This window comes from Mucor mucedo (assembly GCF_025094135.1).
Source record: "Mucor mucedo strain NRRL 3635 chromosome Unknown EV154scaffold_66, whole genome shotgun sequence".
NCBI classification, from domain to species: domain Eukaryota; kingdom Fungi; phylum Mucoromycota; class Mucoromycetes; order Mucorales; family Mucoraceae; genus Mucor; species Mucor mucedo.
In genome coordinates this window covers 168,107-181,925 of record NW_026252350.1, presented here as the reverse complement: position 1 = coordinate 181,925, position 13,819 = coordinate 168,107, and the positions used below count along the sequence as shown (strand labels likewise).

The following is a 13,819-nucleotide window of genomic DNA, read 5'->3' as shown; positions in this document are numbered from 1 at the left end:
CCGATAATCTTCAGTGTCAATGGCAATAATGCATGGAATAATCTATAAATCTGCAAATATAGAGAGAATATACAAAAAAAAAAAAAAAAAACCGTTTCGATTTGATGTACTAAAATTCATATCAGTAGTCGGCCCATTTGGAAAATAGGACCTGATAATTTATACAACAAAACCAACAACAAAATAGCCGTCCAATACTTAAATAATGTTCTATCCCTGTTACCTGTTCTGTTTTAATGGTATATTCTGTGTATGTAACAATTTTTTTTTAAAATGGTATTATTCATTGAAAAGACCAGTCAGTGTAGTGACAAGGATTTATGCAGACTGAATTTAACTTTCAAAACTTGGTAACACAACAAGAGACAGACAGCAAGATACCCAATCAAATCGAAGTTTTTTTTTATTAGAATGCAATCAAAGACTTATTTGAGCAAACGAGCATGTGAGCAATAAACAGCCCCTTTTGCCGCCCCCTTTTTTATTATTATCTCTTACGAAAATGATATCTCTACCGAATGAATTATTGATGCAAATTATCCAGTCAACAGACGACCAGAATTTATCAGAATATTTGTTTGTATGTAAATACACGTTTCAACTAGTTCGACAACGAGTATATAGGAAGGTGATTTTTCCAGACAGCCACGATATCTCTGAACACCAAGTCATCTCATTCATAACATTGTATGGAAATTCAATAGAAACCATTAAACTACCTCAAGCTCATCACTTTTCTGACATGCTGTATCAGCACATTCTCACTCGCTGCCCCCGACTCAATTTTTTACAGTCAAGTATATACCCAAACCAATTGAGAAAGTTAAACAGCTTCATGCGACCTTCTACCTGTTTCATGGCGACCGAAATACCCATTCATTTAATTTCGCATGACGATCTAGATATATTTCATTCGAATGTGCAAACTACCACTTATTTTCCGTGTTGTGCCTCGTTCTTTATATTTCCAAGCGAGCTTGTACCAGAAAAGAATTCGCCATTAACTCAGATATCACATTATTTCCATCATCCCGGTGCATTAAGTAACGCGATTCTTCCAACTTTTGGCTCCGACTTAATCGCACTTACACTTAATCCATACGATGTCTTAACTGCGTCTGTAGCAAGATTGATTGTGTCTAAATGTCCTAGATTAAGGTATCTGGTTGTACCTGCTGTCAAAGCCGAGGGATTGTGGATGTTATTGAGGTGGTGTCATACTTTGGCAGCCATCATTGTTGGAGACGATGAACAAGAGGAAGAGGAAGATGACAATCCCAGACGATCATTTACAGAAATAGAAAATCAAAGATCGGTAGAAACTATACAAAATCATAAAAGAGTCTGGTGTGTTCATTCTTCCTGTTTGAATACAACTGAGAAAAGAACATTGTGGCATATTGGGATTATACCACGATTATAAAATTTACTCCCCTTCAACCCCTCGTACACCAACCCCTACAACATACATATCTCCCATCCACCCCTTTTCTGCATTCCATCTGCTTTTTTTTTTCTTCTTCTTTTTCTCCCACAAAAATAATATAAAAGAGGACTATTTCTTATATGATTTTTCTCTGAAACACTTTACATTTTATTTGAAAATAGCCATTGGAATGTTGTTGACAAGAATGGTGTCCCTGAGTCGATGGACTCGTGTATTGCTAATCACAATGAATGTTTATAAACCATGGTAACCCATAGATCTTTGCTGGCTTACCCAATGTTGATAGATAAAAATATCTGTATGGAGACCCTACATCCAGAGATATAGTCCAGCAAGACTAGGTATCAATTGAACATAAAGATGATTTATGTTGTGGCAGCTTTTTTATGTAGCCTCTAGTGCCATGTATAAGTGTATCTGTATCTATTCTGGCCTCGCGATAATGTAAATATATTTTTTATTGCGCAGTATTGCACGGCATTTGTAGCCGTGCCATTTCAAATTGAAAAGGAGTAAAGCAAATATTATTATATATTGTGCCGTTGAGCCAAAGAATATTTTTATTTTGTTTGTTATTTTCCCATTATACTTCTTATTAGATCAATCAAGGTACAACAAGTCATTACTATGTTAGCCTCCAGTAGATTACAGTTTTCTTTTTCTACTTGATTTAGCATATCGAGATCAATAGATAACATCCCAAGTTCCTTATTTACAAAACTCATCGTATGGCTATCAAACTCTGCTACCAGTTTCCATCTTCTGCAGGTTTTATGTGTGTGGCTATCATGATCGTCATCATCGTCATCACTGTCACTATCAATAAATCCATCATCTTTTGCGGCATGAAATCTTCCTCTATTTTTTTGATGAAATAGTTTTGTCTCTTGTCGAGTCAATTTAATTTCACATGTAAAATCATGCGATAGCAAACTTGGTCTCCTCCACCGCATTAACGAGCCGTGAAACCAGATTTCATATTCGAATAGAATATTAGATTGCGACTTCTTAATCAGTTTATGGCAGTGGATGTTATTGGTGGCTGGTATATTTCTGATATTGTCTATATAAGGTTGAGTGATATCTTCTATCAAACTGTTTTCATAATCCGCTGCTTCAATCACAATATCATTTTTTAATGCATTGCGGCGCGCTTCCGCTACCTTAATTCCCTGACCGTCATTTCTGTTACTGTAAAGCATACTTTGAAGGCCGCCCCAAATATAAGAATGGGGCTGGATTTTTCTGTACACCATGACATCTTCATCGTCTTCGTCAGGATGATCAATATGAAGGAAAATCTCATGCTGATCCGGCGTAAGCGTGGATGATTTTCTAAAGCTGTACGTAATTACGTTGCTATTTGGATTGGTGCTCAATTTTTTGTGTGGCGCTGTTGTTGTTATATTGCGGATTTTCGGGCCACGTCTTTTGTTTTGCTGTAAGAAGAAAGATGATACAATGTTGCTATCGTTAGATAGTAAAGCAGCGGCAGCGGCTGCAATATCCGTGCTTTTCTTCATGGTCTCAACACCTATTACACTATTTTTTGGAGAAGAAGGGGTTTCATTATCTATTGTAAGGACGTCTTCGTGATGATGTCTAAAATGGGTTTGTGTTGTAGGGATTGGTTGACTAAGAATAAATGATGTAATGTTCCGGTAATCAACTTTGGTGTTGTATTTTCTTTCTTGTCTTTTAATACATGATTTTGGTGAAGGTGGTGGTGATTCCATAGGTGTATTTGGGGAGTAATAGTTCCCTGACGAATTTGTAGTTGTAACAGGTGATATAGTAGTAGACGGAGGAGGTGTTGAAAAGCAAGTGATAGCAGTCGGTCCTCTCCTTTGAAAGTAACGACTTGCGTAAGAATCTACTGTCATTTTACTGCTACGACTGTTATGGCGACTAGCAGTTATTACAACAGGTGGATCCTCATCATATGCATTTGGCTTCTCATAAATTATATTATCAACAGTATCGGGTTTTTGAAGGGTGGAAAATTCTGCAATTGTAATCATGATAAATTGAAAAAAAAAAAAGGGGGAAATGAAGAAAAAGTGTAGTAGGCTTAAATAGGCGCCGGATGTATTCCATGTAAACAAATAATAATTTCAAGTTCCACTTAAAACGGCGTTTGCGGTTATGAATAACAGCTCAACTCGATTTCCGTAACAAGGGAAAAAAAACCTACATGAACAAGTAGTTTGTGGGGTTCGATAAAATAGACTTTTGTAATGCCTGATTTTGTTAAGCTTTATTAAATGAAAGACTATCAAATATTATAAAATCCTGGGGCGTAACTGATAAAGAGTTACTTGGAATTTTAGATCTGAAAGTAATGTTGTATCATCAATGGAATAGTCACGAAATCTGAAAGCTTGGGTCAGACGGGAATATCCATGACTCTGAGCCGACATGGTTACACGATGTAATTAAATAAAGAAGGATTAGTTACACCTGTCAGTCCATAAATATTCTATCATCATCAGCCAGGTTCCAAATTATGCAAAAGCACTATTTTAAGCTAGCGTAGCCTACCTCAAAATATTTTATACTTAAGCATAATTAGAGGTTGTATGCTAAAAACCATTCTAGCCTATTCACTTCATTATAATCATCATCCTTTTGTTTCTTTTCGTGACACACATATCAGCGACATGATGGATTTCACAATACATGTACATTTAAGAGTCATTATTTCGCATTAAACTGTTCATCATCATGGATATATCGTTCGCCCTATGGCAGACTTACGCAAGGGCTCTAATTATAAGGTTTCAAATTTATGCTCAAATTTATCCTTTTTGAAAGCATTGTTACTTTTTTCCCCCTACAATACCATCTTATCCGTACTTCCATGTCGTATATATGGGCCCAGCTCTCAGACGGTACATTTGTTACATTCATCTACCTTCTACAACATCAAATGAGCCTATATATTTGATTTGTATGTAATTATATACAATCCCTACTATAAAGCCATAACACTTAGTATAATCGAGAAGATGTCAATTACTCTACCATGGCGTAAGTATTCAAACGCGAAGGACATAAATGTTCTAGTCACTGAAATTTATTCCGTTATTTTCAGGGCAAGTTGTACATCAATGAAAAGTATTCGGCGTAACTTTTAATCTGTAGATGCACTAATGTCACATGATTACACACAAACTTGATGATTTTAGATCTCTTTAATTGTCCTAGCGTTCTCGGGAAGAGTTTAGTGAAATCTGTTTGAATATTCAATAAAGGTAATCTAGGTACATCATAGGCTCATTCACGTTATAGTTGCATAAAACAAATATCCGTCTAATTTCTAAATCCACAAATTGTTAGTGATCTTTCGGTGTATCTAACTCTAAACTACCATGTTGAAAAATTGGGCAGTATGGGTACGTTCTTACCAAAAAAAAATTAAGCAAAATCGATTTATTTTATTTGTAGTTTATTTAATGAGATCGGTGAGACAATTCAGCCAAAATTTTATCAGCACCTTTTTCACAAAGGTCGTTAGCAACATCGGATCCTAATTTTTCAGCTAATTTCTCTCTCTTTTCTCTGGTATCAGCGTCCTTAAGACTAATTTTATCTTTGTATTCAACAACATTTTGACCATCAAGACTGGAGACCAAACCATGCATCCAAAGAGTATTGGCTTCTTTGTCTAATTTTGTATTTACACCTATAGGTACACTACATCCACCTTCAAGTCTACGCATGAGAGCACGCTCACTCAAACAAGTGATACGGGTATCATCATGATTTAAGGACTCCAATAATTCTTTAACTTCTTCATCGTTTTGGCGACATTCTACACCCAGTGCACCTTGAGACACAGCATGAAGAGAATCTGATGCAGTCAAAACTTGTGAAATGCGATGGCCTTGGTCGATACGAACAAGCCCAGCAACAGCCAATACAATACCATCGTAAGAGCTATCCTCAATATCCAATTTAGCTAATCGTGTATTTCTAAAATAAACAGTCAGTACTTTGTCAGTCAACTCTTGTTTGTACTCACAAATTGCCTCTCTAAATTGACAATTATTAGTAAGAGTTTACAAATAATGGGTGGGGGGATGATGTGTATGTGTAGGTGAATGTATGGGGGGTAAGACTTACCACATCAATAAAAGTTAAATGAGGATAATTTCTTTTTAATTGTGCGACTCTTCGTAAAGAGCTTGTACCAATAACAGCACCCTTGGGTAACGTAGCAAGGGTCAAACCTCTATTCTTTTCGCTTAAAACGAGGGCATCGTTTGGGTCTTCACGTTTCATGATCGCACCTAATAACATACCCTCTGGTAATACTGTGGGTAAATCCTTGAGACTATGTACGACAAAGTCAACAGTTTTATTTTCCAAAGCAGTTTCTAATTCCTTTGTAAATAGGGCCTTCTCACCAATCTTACTAAGAGCTTGATTCAAGATAATGTCACCCGTTGTGGACATGGTCTCAATTTTGAACTCGAATTGAGGATAGATAGCCTGAAGAGTGTCACGAACAATGTAAGTTTGCACTAGGGCTAACTGTGATTTACGGGACCCAATAACGTATGTCTTCTTTCCTGCTGAAGTAGTGACCATTAGATTTGCCTCAGCGTGTAAATATGTTTAATGTAAGAGTATTGTACAAGTAAGCAAAGGAGGAGGGTAAGAGGTTTTGGCTCGTGTCATTTAAGTTACCTGGGGGCAAGTCACACGGTAAAATTAGTTTCCGACCTTTTCAGACCCATTGGCTAATTGACTTTTCATGTATTGGAACAAGGCATTTGTATGGCCACTTACTCTTACCGCGCCTAACCCTTCGCTACCACCCAAAAGCTGGTCCTCTCACAATCTGGTGTCCCAGATGCGACTTCAACAGTTATGGAATCAATTTCAGCCTAACTCTTTCTGAAGGGACTATTAGCAGCAATGTACAACAACTCACAACTTCTCAATCCGGAATATCAAACAGTTCTGGCGATGCCGTATGCTCCCACAGGCACGCACTGTTTAGTATCGAGTTTTCTCTAGGTGTTTTCCCACAAAACAATTGATGTTTAAACATTTTGGTAACGTTTCCTCTCCGCAATGCTCCTTATGTGGTACGGCTGATGACTCAACTATTCATTTCTTTGTGAAGTGTCCAATGAAGCGACAGACTTGGCACAGAGTACCCTCCCACTACTACCCGTATCTTGACTTTACAACAACAATGTTGTATGAGTCACTATGCTCCCTAAAACATCCGCTGTCTATGCAAAACAATGAGTGGTATCTCGCTATAGTCTCTACTACTCTTTGGCAAATATAGAACCTGTACTGGCTTCATAGCACAGATAATGCACGGCCTTATCCTGTCACCAATGTGCCCAAATTTGCGTCAATAAATCAATAAGATTATTAATTATATTGTCTATGTTACATACGAACATCCGTTTCATAAAGTCCCACCACTCCGCGATGTGTGACAAAAAAATTTGAATTGAAACAAACCCTTATTTACAAAAAAAAAAAAAATGTATTGGAACAAACACTAACAACACAGCGTGGCTGAATATCCCTGCTTTTTGTATAGTAATGACAGCATTTTGCAACAAATGTACTCACTAGATGGTTTCGATGAGCTCCTCTGGTGAAATTAGGCCAAAAAGATAAATTCAAAATTTAATTTTTGGTATCAGAGGGGTTCTCATAAACTTAAATTGATTACACACAATGGTTGCGCAATTCGATTTGTCACACCCTGTTATGGATTATATGTATAAATATATTTATTTATTAGGAAGGTTCAATTATAGTGATCGAATGTCTGTCTAATTAGTATTACAATGAGTTCTTAATAATTTCAAAAGCTTGCTTATAAACATTTAGCATTGCTTTGCATTTTTCTCTTTCTGTAGAAATTGTATCATCCTCTTGTAACAAGTCATCAAAATTTTCTTCCTTATAAAGCGCAGCTACAAGTCTGTTTTGTACCGATTCTCGTGAGTAGTTAACCAATAAGTGCATTACAGATTTGGGTACTAAATCTTGGATGTTCTTTCGAACAATATTGAAATAACTAGTGATTAAAGTACCTAGTAAGAAAAAAAAATAGCATATAAGTTGGAGTTTTTTAATTGCGCAAGTACAATGGCACTTACGAATTAAGTGTGTTTCTAATTCCTCTCTATCGGTTGGTACAATGGGCCCGTCATTATTTAAGGATGCCTGTTCCAATTTTTTAACCATTTCACTTTCCATCATACTATTCACGGACATAGGAGGAGCATATTGAGCTTTGGTCATCATTTCTTGTGAGCCAAGCGCAGGCCTTTCATTTTTACCTGCACCCCCAAAGAAATAGTTTAAAAAGGAATCTTTCGGTGCTGAAGACGAGTCAACACTATCGCTGTTCTCCAAGTTTATAGATCCATTATCTATAGATCCTGATCTACCATTTTTCGACTCAAACGAAGTGGGTGACATACGATTCTAGATGTTTAAAAAACGTCAGAGTACAGTCACCACTGTTCACATATAGCCCACTTACCTTGCGCTTGCTTTCTGTCTTTTTCTTCTTTTTAGATTCGGTTTCCAGGTTAGCCATGGCACCTGCTGCACCCAAAAAATCGGGATGGTTTGTATTGATGTAGGCTCTTTCAATAGAAATTAAACTCTCAACATAAGATGACGTAGGACTAAGTCTTTCTCTTAATAATTCTGAAACAACATCCACAAGTCGTTGATGAAGTCTGGGGTATCTCAGCAGCTCCTATAAGATCATAACAATAATGTCAATCATAGATGTGCGTACGTTATTTTCATATACGGATTACCTTTGTATCAGAGTTGTGGCAAACTTTCATTAATTCTTCATAGACCAACTCAACACATCTTAAACTGGGGGCTTCCAATAGCTTGATTTGAGGTCGTACCAATAAATCAAATGCCAATTCTGGAACAAACAAAGAAGGTCGAGGGCCGGTTGAATTTCTGATGGCAGTACGAATATCATGATTCGAAAGATTCGAACAGGCGGGTATAGCATCTAATGCATGTCCAAATACATTATTAAAAATATAATATATACGAGCACCACCACATAATTCCTTTGTCGACATTTCAGCTGATGTGCCATCGATCGCGGCAACAAAATCATTGGAGAACTTGGTTAACATACGCAATATTAATGGTCCTCGATGAAGTGGTTCAGTTGATCGAGTAGGTTCACCATATTGACTTAATTCTTGCTGTGTTTGACTGATAAGTGTACTTAATTTAGTCCTTAACTCGGGCAACTTTTCTTTTATATGAGCAAGAAGGATCTGAAAATAAAAACGAAATTAGCTGCCTTACTACACATAGAGCTTTTAATAAAATTTACAGTGTTGAGTTGTTTACTGAGGTATTGAGTTCCACATCGAGCAGCTACACTTCTGTAAGCAGGATGCTGATTAAAGAAGTCATTTTCAGCCTCAAGTGCATTTGCCATTGGCTTATTGGTTAATATATCTTGTTGACTTCGGTTAACGACACCGATGAAACCAAGTTTTAAAGGATAAGATCTTCCTGATAAAATATCCAAAGCATTTGTTCCAGCATCCATCAAATCCAATTTCGTAAGTACACCAATGGTTCTTTTACCCTCAGGATCAACTTGTCTGGCAATTTTCAGACTATCAGAGTTGACTAAATCCGAATTTGCAGGTGTAACAGCCAATATAATACTAGATATAATTTAGCATATGAATAATATTTACTACCTAGTCCATTAATACCTATTTGGGTTGGAAATAAAGTCCATGACGAGATTACGAATTTGCTTTTCAATATCATTTGGTTGATCGCCTAGAATAAATAGAGCAAAGTTAAAGCAAAAAGTGGGTAAAAAAGGGGGTGTTTCTTCGGTTTTTTACCAATAGGAATCTAACAAAGTGTTAAAAAAAAATGTGTTTCGGTTATTATTACTAAATGGTACCTTTGTCAAACCGGGAAGATCAACCAGAGTCAAATTGAGCACTTTTGGAGAGTAAATTCGAAGATGGATTGGCATCCTCGAAATGCCTTTATTGCCACCTGCCAAACGTCCTGTTTCACGCTCAATCTCTTGTCTGATTTCGCTAAAATCAAAGAACTTTTTGTCCTTAATATGTAAAAATTCACCGTATTCTAATGCATCGGATTGTTGTAAAGTAACCAGTTGAAGAATCAAGGGTCTTCTTGTAACAATCCCACTTCCGCGCGGTAAAAAGTCACGCTGCACTAAGGTTTCGAGAACAGACGATTTACCAGAGGATTGTGAACCTACTACGGTAATCAAAGGCAAGTCGAGTGTATTGTCAGCTCCAACCGAGGAAACTACAGCCTGTAGTTTATTAGTCAACTCGATCAAATCGTTCATTTATCGTTGTCCCTCGATTCTTTATGTATGTAAGGAACAAAAAAGTAAAGGAAATACCGAACTACGCGGGGGTCGGGTTTAACTGGCACTGGGTTTTGAGCGCCGAAATTTTACAGTTACTCAAGAGATGGAAAAAAAAGGGCATAGAATTTAGGGCCAGATTAAGTACAACCGAGAAAAGTTATCCCATCCGATTGTTTTTTAACAGCCATGACACAATGGTGGTATACAGCGATACAGCTATCTTGTTTACATGCTATTTGTAAGTATAGGAGATTTCTAATATTTTAAATATGCACTAACGAAATTAGATTCGAGACAAATCATACACAATGACCGTACACAGTAAACATTTTTTTTTTTTTTTTTGCTCGATGTAAATATTTGTTTCTCTTGTAATAGAAAAATTTTAAAGGGTTCTTTCCATCAAGAAGTAACAGTTTGTTCAGCCACAACGATTCCTAGCAAGATTTATTTCCGAGAACCCAAATGTTTGTCAAGTAGCACTTTGCCGGCTTTTATAAATCGTGCACTGCGATATTAAATTGAGCCAGCTGGATAACAACAACAACCCAAGGTGTATACCCGCCGTAGTCAGTATTATAAATGCTATTTTAGCCTCTTATAACTCTTATCGCCAATCGAGTACCTCTAATTATAAGGTTGTGTCTTGAAATATTTAAGTAGGCTGAAAATGTCAAATCCAATCTATTATGCAATTGTTGTATGACATAGCACAAGTCGTTTTAACTTTAATCAGTCTGAGCACCCAGGAGTGCTGCATGCATCCTTGTTTGCACATATTATTATTGTTAAAAAGTCCTGATAGATTCGTTTCCGATATTTTTTTTACTTTAATCATGCTATGTTTTTCAAAGGTTTAGTTCATTTGTACCGAAAAAGAAAAAAGTAAATTGTCTTAACTCACATAACAAGTCGTGCCAAAAAAAAAAAGAAAAAAAAAAAAAAAAAACTCGGTCGCACCAATTCAAACTTGATTTTCTCATATTTAAATTAATAGCCAACTTCCAATGAATCCTTTGTAATAAGTATTTGTGTACATCGTGATTTTCTCAACTAAGAAAGGTTACAGGTGCTACATTGTAATTACACTTTTCATAATTGAATAGATTTTAATAGAGACAAGTTGAATCCACTCCAGAAAATTTCGCTTACATGGTTGTTGAATTACAATATAAAACAGCTAAAGCTTTTGCGGTTAAATAAAATGAAATAAAAATGAAGCAACGGAAAAGTTTTCATTACTTTTTTATTTTGTTTTGAATATAAAATGATAAAATATGATAGTTAGTAATAGTAGTATGTTACATGGTTAAGTAATAAGGAGTGCGCATATATGTATAAATATTGCAAGAACATATATGTATACTGGTGGTATAAGGATAATTTTTTTTTAGTGCCCAGAGTTCGAGGATTCTTCAACAATCTCAGCCAGGGAATTGTTATGTTGTGTGGATTGTCGAGATAAAATGGGTTGTAATTGATTTCTAGGGCTGGATGGCGGAGAAGAGGAACAAGGCAAATCGAAAAATGTTTCTGGCAAATCCTCATCACTACTGGTATCACTATTGCTATGAGTTCGTCTTTTTGAGGACTTTCGTTTTTCATTTGAGAATGCCATTTTTATCTTTTCAACTAAATTGTTACTATTTCTGCTGGATGCTGCATTATTAATAACGTGTTGTGAATGATGATTGCCACCCATTATCACATTATCATCTTCAAATATAATGGTTGCCCGATGATCCCCTGCATTATTATTTGAAAAGCCTCGTGACACTATAAAATGGCCAATCAGGTGAAAAAAAAAAAAGTTAAAAAACGACAATCAGCAGATAATTGACTGTAAATGTATACCTGGCTCGTTGTTGTTACGGTCTACCAATCCATGATGAGATGATGATGTAGGAGAAGAAATGATTCCAGATAAACTGGTAGTACAAGCTACCAGTGTTGTAGATAATGGCAGCTCAGGTGCTGGGGGTATGATGGAGCTTAATAAAATTACGTTTGTTGGTTGAACGGAACTAGAAGATGAAACTAGTTCTCCATTATCTTGTTCTTGTTGATGATAGCTATCTTTTGTTTCAGTCGGTTCCAATTCTTTATGAGCGGGAACAATAGATGATTTCCGAAGACCAAACTTCTCAATCACCTCTTCAGCTTCGATAGCAACGCTTGCATCCAAATCGGAGTATGTACGACATATAGGACACTGAAAACCCGGATAACTGTCAAAGAGTGGTCTGATACATTTGAAATGATACGAATGTGAGCATGGGGCAACAAATAAGGCTTGAAATGGGGCTAGAGCATATAGACAAATGCAACATTCTTCCACTTCTATGTTGTTGTTTTGATTGTTTTCGTTGTTGTGACACAATGGCGATGATGAAGAAGGTGATGTAGTTATCACCTGCTGTTGATCGGTTGTTGTTTGAGAAGGCAATACACTGGTTAAATTGCGAATATTGTTAAAAGCTGCCATGCTGTAAGAGGCGGGTCTTCTTTGTTGCTCAGGTCTATTGACTTCAAACCTCATTTTTACAGATCGATAGATTTCTTCAAACCCGCCTTGATAATCTACACCAAGTTGTACCAAATCACCATCTCTTATTTCAACAGGCCTACTTTCTGTATTTGCAGGGCTTAATCGGACATGGTTTACAAAAGTACCGGACGAAGATCTTGTATCTTTTAATTGTACCTATTGTGAATTAGTTGATTAGTTTAAATTATTAATATGTGTGTGTGTGAGCAGTTTTTTTTTTTTTTTTTTCTGCTCACATGTTTATTTTCTTTTCGCACAACCCCCGCTTCCATTTTATCTCTCCACAAATATGTGCACCTCCTTCTTTTTTTACCAGGGATGATACATTACCTTTCCTTCATTGTTTAACCAGATTTCACAATGTGATCTTGAAACAACCTTGCTTTTGAATGATATGTGATTTTGAATAGATGACCTATCTGTAAATCTTCCTATTTTGATGACTCGCCCTACTTCCAAGTCACGCTCGATAATACTGAATACCAAGCTTCTGCTAGGATTTTCAATACTTGGCACAATGCGAATATGTATCGAACTTTGATGTTCATCACTATGATTAATTATAGAGGAATCACTTGTGGGTCTAGTTGTTATGGTAGAGCTGGTAGTAACATTTGATCGAGAAGATCTTCGACCAAACAAAGCAGATGTTCCTAGCGATCTTCTAAAAGAGTTTGTATTTGAATTACTGGGTTGGGATACTGTATCTGTATTAGTATCGGCATATTGAGACGCCATTGCTAAACAAATAAAGTCTGCCATATTATATTGCAAGAAGAAAAAGATGAAAATTGGGAAAAATTCAAAAAGGATTAAATGTTGTTGTGGAGTCTAAATAAGTTTTTTGTTCCTCCCCCCAAATCTTAATATTTCCCTCTCCGTACGTCATGCAAAAAAAAAATCATTCCCTTATCTGTCCTTCTTGCTGAGCATACTATTTTTTTTCCGTCGTTATTTTGGCTTTTTACTTATTAAGTTACATACATGCAACCCGTTCGTGTCGATAAACAAAGCTGCCCTAAAGTGCTCGGGTGGAAAAAAAAGGCGGGATCTGTTTATATTCCACTTTGGGGGTATACCAAAATGATAAATTAAACCCAGGCACCGTTTGAAGCATGAGAAAAAAAAAAAAGGAATGCTCATACTTGGTAACACTAAACGACATAATTTTCAAAATTTACCGAAAGAGGTGTGTATAGTAACACAACTCGTAGAGGTTTGAAACAATATTACATGTTATGCATTACAGTGAGTTATAAAGTTTTTGTAAAATTTTACACATTTAACGTTACCTAAGACGCACTCATATTGCTCTTAAGGTCAGTGGTACACTACAATACAATGCAACAGGTAAATTTTATTTGCTCTGAAAAGAATATATCGCGGTTTTTTAAAAGTAAATGGTGTTACCTAGAAAATGATT

At 36.3% G+C, this 13,819-nt stretch overlaps 6 protein-coding genes across 6 annotated transcripts; 2 read left to right on the top strand and 4 right to left on the bottom strand.

Moving 5' to 3' along the window:
* The first annotated feature begins 451 nt into the window (after positions 1-451).
* Positions 452-1,721, top strand: EV154DRAFT_272569 (uncharacterized protein). Its single transcript, XM_051594708.1, has one exon. The coding sequence runs from the start codon at positions 503-505 to the stop codon at positions 1,421-1,423; it is 921 nt and encodes a 306-aa protein (XP_051456139.1). The 5' UTR covers positions 452-502; the 3' UTR covers positions 1,424-1,721.
* A 298-nt stretch (positions 1,722-2,019) lies between these two features.
* Positions 2,020-3,483, bottom strand: EV154DRAFT_466908 (uncharacterized protein; the record flags this gene model as incomplete). Its single annotated transcript, XM_051597748.1, has 3 exons — positions 3,215-3,483; positions 2,544-2,914; positions 2,020-2,489 (listed from the first exon to the last, which is right to left on the bottom strand). Exons 1-3 carry the CDS (start codon positions 3,466-3,468, stop codon positions 2,020-2,022), a joined length of 1,095 nt encoding a protein of 364 aa, XP_051456138.1. The 5' UTR covers positions 3,469-3,483.
* Positions 3,484-4,861: 1,378 nt separating this feature from the next.
* Positions 4,862-6,090, bottom strand: EV154DRAFT_513855 (porphobilinogen deaminase). Its single transcript, XM_051602073.1, has 3 exons — positions 5,573-6,090; positions 5,472-5,482; positions 4,862-5,422 (listed from the first exon to the last, which is right to left on the bottom strand). The coding sequence occupies exons 1-3, from the start codon at positions 6,038-6,040 to the stop codon at positions 4,900-4,902; spliced, it is 1,002 nt and encodes a 333-aa protein (XP_051456137.1). The 5' UTR covers positions 6,041-6,090; the 3' UTR covers positions 4,862-4,899.
* A 1,104-nt stretch (positions 6,091-7,194) lies between these two features.
* On the bottom strand, positions 7,195-9,943 carry EV154DRAFT_513850 (Dynamin central region-domain-containing protein). The gene is made up of 8 exons (XM_051602072.1): positions 9,402-9,943; positions 9,340-9,349; positions 9,202-9,271; positions 8,808-9,150; positions 8,260-8,748; positions 7,974-8,195; positions 7,585-7,915; positions 7,195-7,518 (listed from the first exon to the last, which is right to left on the bottom strand). The coding sequence occupies exons 1-8, from the start codon at positions 9,822-9,824 to the stop codon at positions 7,265-7,267; spliced, it is 2,142 nt and encodes a 713-aa protein (XP_051456136.1). The 5' UTR covers positions 9,825-9,943; the 3' UTR covers positions 7,195-7,264.
* Positions 9,930-10,445, top strand: EV154DRAFT_272541 (uncharacterized protein). The gene is made up of 3 exons (XM_051594707.1): positions 9,930-10,086; positions 10,136-10,169; positions 10,227-10,445. Exons 1-3 carry the CDS (start codon positions 10,035-10,037, stop codon positions 10,366-10,368), a joined length of 228 nt encoding a protein of 75 aa, XP_051456135.1. The 5' UTR covers positions 9,930-10,034; the 3' UTR covers positions 10,369-10,445.
* A 619-nt stretch (positions 10,446-11,064) lies between these two features.
* EV154DRAFT_513847 (uncharacterized protein) lies at positions 11,065-13,192 on the bottom strand. Its single transcript, XM_051602071.1, has 3 exons — positions 12,727-13,192; positions 11,703-12,552; positions 11,065-11,624 (listed from the first exon to the last, which is right to left on the bottom strand). Exons 1-3 carry the CDS (start codon positions 13,156-13,158, stop codon positions 11,239-11,241), a joined length of 1,668 nt encoding a protein of 555 aa, XP_051456134.1. The 5' UTR covers positions 13,159-13,192; the 3' UTR covers positions 11,065-11,238.
* Between the last annotated feature and the right edge of the window lie 627 nt (positions 13,193-13,819).